Source organism: Pristiophorus japonicus, chromosome 3 (assembly GCF_044704955.1).
Source record: "Pristiophorus japonicus isolate sPriJap1 chromosome 3, sPriJap1.hap1, whole genome shotgun sequence".
Lineage (NCBI taxonomy): Eukaryota > Metazoa > Chordata > Chondrichthyes > Pristiophoridae > Pristiophorus > Pristiophorus japonicus.
Window position 1 is genome coordinate 113,193,408 of NC_091979.1, and position 10,858 is coordinate 113,204,265.

The 10,858-nt window shown below is 35.9% G+C and overlaps 1 protein-coding gene across 1 annotated transcript; it reads left to right on the forward strand.

Moving 5' to 3' along the window:
* The first annotated feature begins 5,723 nt into the window (after nucleotides 1-5,723).
* dlx1a (distal-less homeobox 1a) lies at nucleotides 5,724-7,713 on the forward strand. The gene is made up of 3 exons (XM_070874702.1): nucleotides 5,724-6,033; nucleotides 6,353-6,552; nucleotides 7,280-7,713. The coding sequence occupies exons 1-3, from the start codon at nucleotides 5,724-5,726 to the stop codon at nucleotides 7,529-7,531; spliced, it is 762 nt and encodes a 253-aa protein (XP_070730803.1). The 3' UTR covers nucleotides 7,532-7,713.
* Nucleotides 7,714-10,858: the final 3,145 nt, after the last annotated feature.

Here is a 10,858-nt window from a genome sequence, read left to right on the forward strand (position 1 = left end):
TTAGTAGAAATTGTGCAGTGTCTCAAGAAGGAACCGTTGATGTACTTTGAATACCTTACGTGTGTCATATAAAATAAAAACGGTTCAATATCAGTATTGAATACCATGAGACGGGCTGGTTTAAAGTTTGTATCGCTATATTGTGAAATATAATGGTCAGCATATAGTCGAAATAATTAATAGATTTGATATAAAGACCTCTGTTTCCAGAGAATAAATATGATGTGCTCATAATGGCAAGAACATCTTTATTAGTTGGCGTGGTCTTCAATTGCACAAATTATCTTCACTATCGTTCTGCACGTTTGGAAATCTGTAATTGAACTAATAACAACGGGATTTGTTTGACTGTCTTCAAGTCCTGTTCAGAATAATGGGTTATCAGTATATAGAGGACGGGCTGGAAAATTCGTTTCACATACCCGATCTGGAGATTTCAAAATTCTACGTTCAAATATTAATTAGAGATGAGCTGCAATCTAATTAGTTATGGATACACAGAAGACTGACAACATAAAGATAAGAGTGATTGGATAACTAAATGTTAACATTATTTTTAATATTATCAACATCATGTATTTCATTTTATAATGACACAAGTCTGCGTGTTCCTCCAGTTGTGTTGGTGCTCGCCTATTCCTCATGATAGTTGGGTTGTTTGTATTGTATGAAGGAGGTTGGTTGACATGTCATCGGTAAGTTTAGTATATTTGCCAACTAAATCAGAATCTGGGAGTGCATTTTCTGGGTTTGGGAAATCAATCAAGATGTGATCACGAATCCCTTAGTTTCCGTACAGTTCAATTTTTTTTGTAAAAACGTGAATTCACAAAAAGCGTGAATTAATTGATTTCAGGGATCGCTTATGCCTTAGCCAGGACTGTTGAAACTTTTAGCACATTTATATTTTTAAATGTACCTTTGCTTTTGCTCTAATTTAATATGAAATCTAGAAATCATTAAAATACGTATCACTCCATTGATGTATCTAAAGGTGACGTTTGGTACTCAACCACTTGTTTCTGTATTGGTCAGTCAGCAAACACACGAGCTTCTCGTTTATTTTCGAGATATATTGTAAATCTTGTCGCTGACCCCTATTGCAACATACAGGTATTTGCCTATTGTAAACCCAACCTGTTCTATCGACAATTATTGAACTGTAAATCTGTAATGAGCATTTATGTAATCTATGATGCATCTATCGTGTGGGTATTGCACGATTAATCTAGTATATTATAGAATCTTATGTACTTTAAATTATACTGTGCGCTTTTTCAGCTTTTTTGACAGCCTATTTTTAGTAAAACTGAATTTAAACAAATTAAGTCATCACTTCAAGGGGGAAGCGTTTCACCTGAAAGCTGTGTTTAGGTGTTTGTAAAGCTTGGAAAGAGCGAATGTCATAGGTACATATCACTGAACTGTAAAATAAATATAGAACTGTAACTATTCCCGGCAAGAAAATAATAACCCATTACGTAGAATTATCTGGTTGGTTTCCCTGGTCACATATACAGTGTCGTGCCGTTTGTTTACACGTTCTATTTCACGGGTTGTAAAAATCTTGTTGAAAGTTTACGCCATTTTAAAAAAAATCGTGTGTACTCATTGTGGTAAATGTTATTTATTGGGAAATGATTGTTATAATCAAACAATTTTTCATCTTTCTTAATGGACCGTTATTAATACTAAACCTTTTTGGTGTGGGTGGGATAAGGTTCATTAAAGGTGGTAAAAGCAGAAGTATGCAGAAACGAGATTTGTCACTAATTGTGCGTGTAATTAAATTATTCATTCTAGTAACGCACATACAGATAGTCAATCAGAGTTATACTTTGCGTGTAGATGTTTTCAAATACGCTAAATACTAAAGGATCAGACGTCAGATCGTGGTTTTTTTTTGTTTGTTAATTGTCATTTTATAAGATATATACTTATTTCCAAGTTAGACGGGCAATTGTCTTCTGAATATTCGTGATAATGCAAACAAGTAAAATCATTACAAACGATCCTATATTGAACATATTTTTGATTAAAGCAGCACCATGATTAACAACCCTCGTTTTATAACTGGCTTTTCAAACGATTGTGATCAGACATTAATTGTGTAGTTTTCGCACAGAAAAAGAAACACAAATCATTTAAATGCGACGATGGTTCAATGCATTCTTGAATGTATAGGTTTGTTGCACTTTAGATTTTTCCCGGTTTAAAAAATTTGGGAAAATAGGTCTTAGTGCTGTTGGGATTCGTGTGGCATCTGGACACAATCACACACACGTCGGAAGAATTATGTAAGATTGTCACGTTAGCCCCGAGTGGGTTTCAGAGCAGATTAATTCTGCCTGTTTACAAGATCTTTAGATAAAAACGTCTCTGTTCATTTTAAATATTAGAGGAATTGAACCAAATCGACAACTGAACTGTTCGTGGTGTAAATTTCATCTGAAACAGGTGCCGAGTTATTTCTGTTTTTAGCTGGCGATAGATTCAGAGACAGGTTTCTTCAGTGCAGCTCAAGAAGTGCATATTTCTACTGAATTCCTTGCTAATTGTATTCAATCACGTTCTACCTATTTTCGAGATTACAACAAAATTGTTGACTTTTTTTTTGCTCCTATGACCTAATTGTCCGATGTAATTAGTCGTATCAGTTGTCATTCAATTGAAACTGAATCATGTATAAAATTATTTAAAAATATAGAATAATTTGCTAATTGATATCCATGTAAATATAGTTTAATGTAACATTGCCGGAGCATTTGTATAATCAAATCATATTTGAAAGAAAACATGGCTTTTTTTTCTTGATCAATGCATGTGATGTAGCTAGACTTTTTCTTCAGATTGAATCTTGGTTCAAAGCTCATCGAAATGTGATAATTTTGAAACTAAAGTATAATTTTGGAAATAAATCACATTGCTGTGTGGAAACGTATTTATAGCTTGTAGACAAACGAGTGTCTTTGACACGTTTCTCGTCTCTAAACAAAACACACATTAACGAGCTTCATTGGCAACCAGAGATGTTGAACATGCCTACAGTACAAATATTTTTATGAACCTAACACATGAATAAATATGCATATCAATTTGTAGAGCCGCAATTTTAGTGCTTAATTGGCTTGGCCAAGAACAGACTTATTTAAAATACAGAATAGACCTAAGCAGTTGACTGTAATTAAATATTTCATTCGGGGCCGGGCACTGTTTCTGCAGCTGACATGCAAATTTTCACGGTCAATTCTTCAGTGTTTTATTGCAGTTCTCAGTCGCTGACGTTAGGTGAAGCAATGGGTTGGTACGTGAAAGAACTTTTCACCTACTGATAATGTTCGGGAAATTTATTAGCAGCAAAAATCTGAATTCGTATAATCTTTTGAAATCGTTGTACAGTAGCAAGGCTACTGAGTGCTACTGAGAAGTGGTGTAATTTAGCTCCACAACCTGTTTGACAAAGTGTTAAAACATATTTTCATTTATTGGAAGAAAACATGCATTTACTCCAAATATTGTATTAAAAAAGACGTGTTCTAAATGATTGGATTACAAAAAAGTAAGATACCTTGAAGAACATAAATGTGCCACATAAATATTTGAGCGTGCCGGAAATGCAAATTAAAAATGGTTATTTGGGAAAAATAGGAGCACATTTATATTGTGAATTGTGTTTTGCAGGAATCCTTAAGAAATCGCTCCTCATTTGTTGATCGCAGTGGGACCTGTGTTAACTGAGTGCGGCCTTGAGAAGTAAACCTCGCTTTATTTTACATAGATCGGCTTTATTAAGTTAAAATATTATGGAACGACTACCGTTAGATTACATGTAAACAGATTTCTTCAACTACTGTCTAAATTCTGTGGAAAGCACAATAATAATTCGATTTTCCCGTAGAAAGGGAGGGAAATGGTACAGAATTTATGGAAGAAAATTATGTACAACTTCGAAAATGCCCAACGTCTGTTAAAAATCGACATTTTATCATTTAAAATATCGGTGCGTTAAAAATCACTTAAGCTTTTAATACTCTTTATTCTAGTTGTACGCATTTGTGTTACATCAGCCATGGTTTACACTTACTGACCGCCAGTGTCTCATCAGGATTCAAATTACACCGTTTATCGCTGTATGTGAAGTATTTAAATCCGAAAATGCATTTTAAGTACCTTTTATTCACCCTTCAAACAAAACAGTGTAATTAATCTCCCACATTGAAGTATGCTTTTCTAGATATTTTATATCATTCTCGGGTCGTATGTGACATACAAAAACCTCCATGTATCATCAATATGCTACACAATTCTTTTAAATCTGATGCCCGCACACAGGCATCCCCATGCTTTATGGTTTGGCTCACTTGTTTAACGATGAAAGGATTGGATGTTGCAATTGGTGTTAAATATATGGCTAATTATGCGTATGAAAATTAAGCATCAGAATTATGCTAATAGGAGCCGACTTCAGCTGTTTATCAGAGCTCTTGAGACTGGCATTTAATCAAATGAATCAGTAACTACTGCATATACACGTGTTCTTTCACCATATCACTTCTTCATAGATGCAGTTTTGCTCCATTACAAGCAATACCTTTTAAAATACTACAGTAAATACCATTTAAGTGAGTACAGTGTTAAACAGACTTTTTAATTCTATATTAAATGTTGCTCATATGCTTTGATTTTATGGTAATTTACATGTTTATGTTAGTCTTTACAATTATAGAATAGTAACACAGTTTGAATAGTTCTGCCGTTTGCTACATTTGCTATTATGGCTACATCTCCATTTCTAATTTAGTTTTTTGAGTAAAGAAAAATATATGGTTAAGTTTCTCTTCTAACATAACATCAATACAGCTAAATAAAATATAAGAATAGCTATGGCTTCTTTATAGAGTAAATAATTGTACCGTTTACAACAGGTTTACATTATGACCAAGTTCTCGTTCTTTCTAATTCATAATTGTCTGCATTTATATCTCCACATTCACGCCGAACTTTCTGAAACATCTTCGGCAATAAGTTACTTTGTGAAGTGCAGTGATTGTTGTTATGTTGGCGAAGATAACGCAATAAGTTTCTTATATGTCAGCTCTTTTAAAGCATTAAATAAGTCCTTTCAGTTTTGAAACATTAATCGTAAAATTAACAAAGGTAAATACCTTGCAGTAGTTATCAATACAATTAAAATCATAACATCGCATTTTAACAATATTTTGGATATTTAGATATTCTGTGGCAGTAATGCATTCATTTTTAATTATCAAAAATGTTCTCTTGCAACTGCGACATTGCATTGTTAGCAACAAAACGTTATTCATGAAATCGTTTGATTAAAAATGTTAGCCAGAACTTTTATTTTAAAATGATTTGACTATTTGGTCTAATTTCCCTACACTGTCTCAGGCCGCGACTTTCACAGAGGATTTTTTCCTGGGTCTGGCAGAGCGAACCTCGGATGTAGCCAATCAGAAGAGCACGTGGTGAAAGTAGACCTATCAGCGTGCGGCGTTGATGAATATTCATGAGGTACCGAGTCAAACCTTTCAGGCGAGTTTGTGTGTATTCACAGCATCATGCCTCGACTTTGTCAACCCAAAAACTCCATTTTCTTATGAATGGAAAGTGAAAAAAATCAGATTCGCTTAAATTGGGATCCTTCTCGGCCGGAGGGAGTAGTGGAAGAAAAAGAAGTGAAGTGACAAGCTGGGAGGCGAACGATGACCATGACCGCAATGTCAGAAAACCTCAACAGCCCCGTCTCGGGTAAAGCAGTTTTTATGGAGTTTGGGCCACCAAGTCAACAAATGTCGCCTCCCATGTCACACGGGCATTACTCCATGCACTGTTTACATTCTGCCGGCCATTCTCAACATGACAGTTCCTTCAACACTGCTTCATCCTTCTCACGATCACTTGGCTACCCCTATGTCAACTCAGTGAACAACCATTCCACTAACCCTTACATCAGTCCAGTGCAGTCGTACCAAAACAGCTCGAATCTGGCCCATACACGATTAGAGGACACAGGTAAGAACGGCCGAATCAGTCAACTGCTGAATCTAATTTGCTGTAAAATACGTGAGCGAGAGGCAGTATGTTACAGCAGTGTTGAACCAGCCCAGTGAGGAAATTTGTAGCACAGAAGTTCGCATCATTCTGCCTCCGATCTTTGTAATTATTTATTGCGTAATGCTATAAACAATGCATGCAATTATGGGTAATTATACATAAACTGTCGCTAGTAAAAATAGACAAACTTTTAACTGCTGTGTTAAATGCGTTGTTATTCTGTTGGAGGCAATTATGCATTGGATTTGCATTGTTACGTCTATTTTTTTTATTTTAGGAGCAGAATCAGATAAAGGTACCGTGGTGGAGAGTGGAGAAGTCAGGTTTAATGGGAAAGGGAAAAAGATCCGCAAACCCCGAACCATTTATTCCAGTCTACAACTGCAAGCGTTGAACAGACGGTTCCAACAAACTCAATACCTGGCTCTGCCTGAAAGAGCCGAACTTGCTGCTTCTTTGGGGTTAACACAGACACAGGTAACAGAGATAATTAAACTAAAATGCAAAGCTCATCTGTTCGTCCCAATATTACATCGAATAAATCACACTGCCGAGCAAAACCAGACATCGGTAAAGTGAAGTTGAAATGTAAACCCACATAAACCCTGGCAACTTTACTTTAATACAAAGTTTACATCAAGTTAAAACAAAAACACAAGTGTGTGTCACCAGGCATAACTCCAAGTATTTGTTTACATCAGAGGACGTTGAAGCATTGCAATAAAATGCAACTCCAATCCATAAAATGGCACAGACATGACGGGACTATTCTCATTCACGCACCAACAATCTGTTCATTAAAGAGAACGCAGCATGGATCGTATGTTTTACACCATACCGAATTATTTGGGCAGCAATTTCAACAAGTTACTACAAGAAATCCGTCATATTGCTCAAAATGTTACATTATAGTTTCTGTCTGGTGTTTGAAGTATTGTACCTATCTAGAAGAGCTCATCCGAGTGGCTGAAAATGACAGCTTGGTACAAAGGTTTTTTTGTAAATATTTTGGAACTATTTAAGATAACAGGACGTGGGCAAGGTGTATGCACAATTATAAACTTTCTAAACATGCGTTAGTTATAACATTTAAATGCTTGTATTGAGATATGTTTTTTTGAAGGATTGAGAAAAGTAAAACTCTTATATGTTGTAATCTTTTGTAAAGTTTTAATACTTAAAACATTTTTGTTATATTATACAGGTAAAGATTTGGTTCCAGAACAAGCGCTCTAAGTTTAAAAAGCTGATGAAACAGGGTAATGGTGCATTAGAGAACAGCGCCCTTGCTAATGGTAGGGGCCTATCCGGATCCTCCCCTCCCGTTCCACCCGTCTGGAACGCCTCATCTGCCGGCAAGAACTCCACAGGGACCCCGGGAAACTACATCCCCAGCTACACATCGTGGTACCCTCCAGCGCACCAGGAATCTATGCAACAGCCCCAACTGATGTAAGATAACCGCCCTCGCCCTGTTTAAGCAAGGACACTAATCGAAGAAAACAGTTTCTAAAGTGCACCATGCTCTTAGCAGACACGCACAGATGTGATGCGGAGCGAGTTGCCAATGCTGGCAGCTGACAGATCGGCGAAATCTCTATCAGATCACGTATAGAACAGACTGTCAGCACGAAGACTCCGAGGCATACCTCCCTGGGACAGTTAGAAAGCCTTTGTTGCAAATTCCAAAATAGGCAGGCTTTGTATCCAGTACAGTCTCCCCATTTAGGATTTTAAGTCTGTAAACGAATGACTAGTTTTGCAGCGCCGAATTCACGACAGTGGGAAGTTCTTACTGCACGCGGTCACCGTTTTTGTATATATTATTTAAATATGTTGCACAGATTTAGCGTTTTTTTTGTTTTGTGTGGAGTGTACATGATGCATTGTGAAATGGGACCTTAATATTTACCTGTGAAATTGAAACGTGATGCTGAAAAACACTGTGTCTAGCGTCCTAAATGTAAAGGTTTAGTTTTATATTGATAATGTTAACTTATTGCTTTGTAACTTTGAATCTTTGTAAATATATTATAAAGTCCATTCAAGACAGTAAAATTATGATTTTAAACAACGACGTTTGCATTACGAAAGCCTCCGTGTGCTCATTCCAAATGTATTAATACAGAGCTGTAGGAAATTCGTGCCGTGATACATTTACTATCATCCCAATGATTACAATAATATGTTCTCCACTTTGCATATTACAATGGGCGAAGAAATCAAACATCACCCCTCTGTTAGGAATAGCTACTCAGAAAATCGAATGAACTTTCCAGATATATTTTTTCAGGTGCCAGCACATTTATTTTTTTATATTTAAATGCATACAAGGCCAGCGGGTTATCGTAAAGTTACATTTTGAATTTCGACTTGTGTGCAATTTCGTTTTATATTAACTGCATTACAACAGTGACAACACTCCAAAGGAACTTCATTAGCTGTAAAAGCGCTTGAGACGTCCGGTGGTCGTGAAAGGCGCTAAATAAATACATCTTTATTTTGCTAAATAGCCCAACTGTGAGAATGTAAGATACTATACTTTTGAATAATATAATTTCGCATTGTAGCTGACCACAGCTACCGCTCATGATTTAGGGTCGGATTATTTTGTCACAGTCAAACGTTAGTTTCAGTATCACGTCTAACCTGTGCTACTTTAAATTGGATGCAATTATTTTTGCAGCAATTAAAGCACATTGCTTTTCAGACGTGTCTATCGCTCTTATAAGCTCTTTTATATACTTCTTTGGGCACAATAAATCTCTTTTTCAGCGTTGAATGACAGGAAGCCACTACTATGTTAACTAAATAATGGGTAAGAGAAGCAGGTGCTGCAGGAAAAAAAACCCTGCGGTTTGTTCAGAGGAGTTGAAAGCTGTGTAATTTCTGGAAGGAACAAATTGGGAACTTCAAAGGGACTGTTGTTTGGGGTTGATGGGCTAACTGCGCTTTTTCAGCAATCTGTGCCCGATTTACGATCAACATCTTTTGAAAACTAGAAAAGATGCCAAATTCAGCAACGGTGGTCACCTTAAGAAGGCATTCAATCAGACAATTTCTCCACTAATGTCCTAAACACGTTATTTTCAGATAGATATAGTAACCTCCATCTGTATGTGTATGTATGTATATATATGTGTACACTATATAGACACACGATATGTGCATATATGTATGTCTGCTTACACATTTGTGCATTGACAGGTCACAACTAGCTTCAAGAAAATATCTCGTGCTCAAGGTCTACTGAAATATAACGAAGTAATGATGCCTTATTAAGTAAACACGTAAATAAAAGTGTATAGATTGCACAATGTTTTGTTTTTCTACAATAAATTAATTCTAATAAAGTTTTATAAAGCATTTTGCTATTGAAATCTAGTACAGGTTCTAAATGTACTGAGGTGGCACCAGCTATTACACATGACAATGCTAGATGCTTAAATTGAAATGAATTGATTAGTAAACTTGACTGAGAATGTTTGTTCCACAAATTAAAACAGGCACAGTTAAATCTGGCGTTCAAATATATATAACAATTACAACTTTGGAAAAGCTAAGATTTGGAGAGGAAAGTGCGCAACATTTTATACAAAACTTTTCTGAAAATAAGGTTGCAGCTCAGTGAACAACAAATGAATTTATTCTGCCAAGAGCTCCAAATGCGCATACAGCTGCAACGAAAGAGGCTCGGCATTATTGCACTGTATTCTCTACTTGATTACAAGCCGAGGCCATCAAACGGACTATAATTACAGTAATTTTGGGTTTATTTATTCTAATGTAGTTTCGTATCATTCGGGGTAATTATGAGCAATTTTTCCGCCGGGGGAATCTTTGCATTAACAAAAGAGGTAGCAGTGAAAGCCAAATTTGAACAGCACTGAGAAAGAAGCACTGAACTAAAATAGGTGTGCTTCCATCTTTGCAATTCAGAACTACGTTTGTCATGAGGTCTGCAAATTGCTTGCAGGTGTATGGAGAAGAATTGTCAATAGGAAACTGTTCAAAATTAGTAAGGCACAATGTTGGAGTAATGAAGATAGAGCAAAGGAAATTGCCCAACAAGAGCTGCTTTTTCTTTTTCTCTTGCATACGGATCTTTCGCCTCTATCCTTGCTTTAACATTTAATGACCAAAGTCACAGGCACGTCAATCTAGTTGCAAAACAGGAAGGTAAACACAGTGTAACAGTGTGTTTTAAAGTATCCGATATGCCAGTCGACATCGTATTTACTATTTACACAATTGGAAATCTTGTTTCTATCCCACGATCTTATATTGTTTTCATTCGTGGTTAGAATTGTTAAGCCATCCTCAAATATGTTCGTATTTCTTTCGGTCCCTGAAAGAAACCATTATCGACCTACAGAAAATTTCAAAATTTAAATTCCATTTTTTTAAATGGATAGGAATACAATTACACAGTACAGCCGTGTTAGCATTCACTATTAAAGCACATTGAATACACATGAGCACATCATTTTAATAATAACAGTTTATTTTCCAAAGAACGGTACGATTTCTAAACATTATAAATTGAAACGTGATTCTGATTATAGTTATATATGGACCATTTAATATTTGTACCAACACACAGAATGCAATTGCATCGTAATATCTAACAACTGTCGAAAATAAACACCAATTGCTTGGAGTTACGAGTCAAAATATAAGAACATGTTTTGCAGATTCGAATCTCTGACAGCGTGTGTTCTAAACCGGCGATCAGCATTACTCCAAAATCTTTCATGTTTAAATTTGTGGACAGAAAATTGCA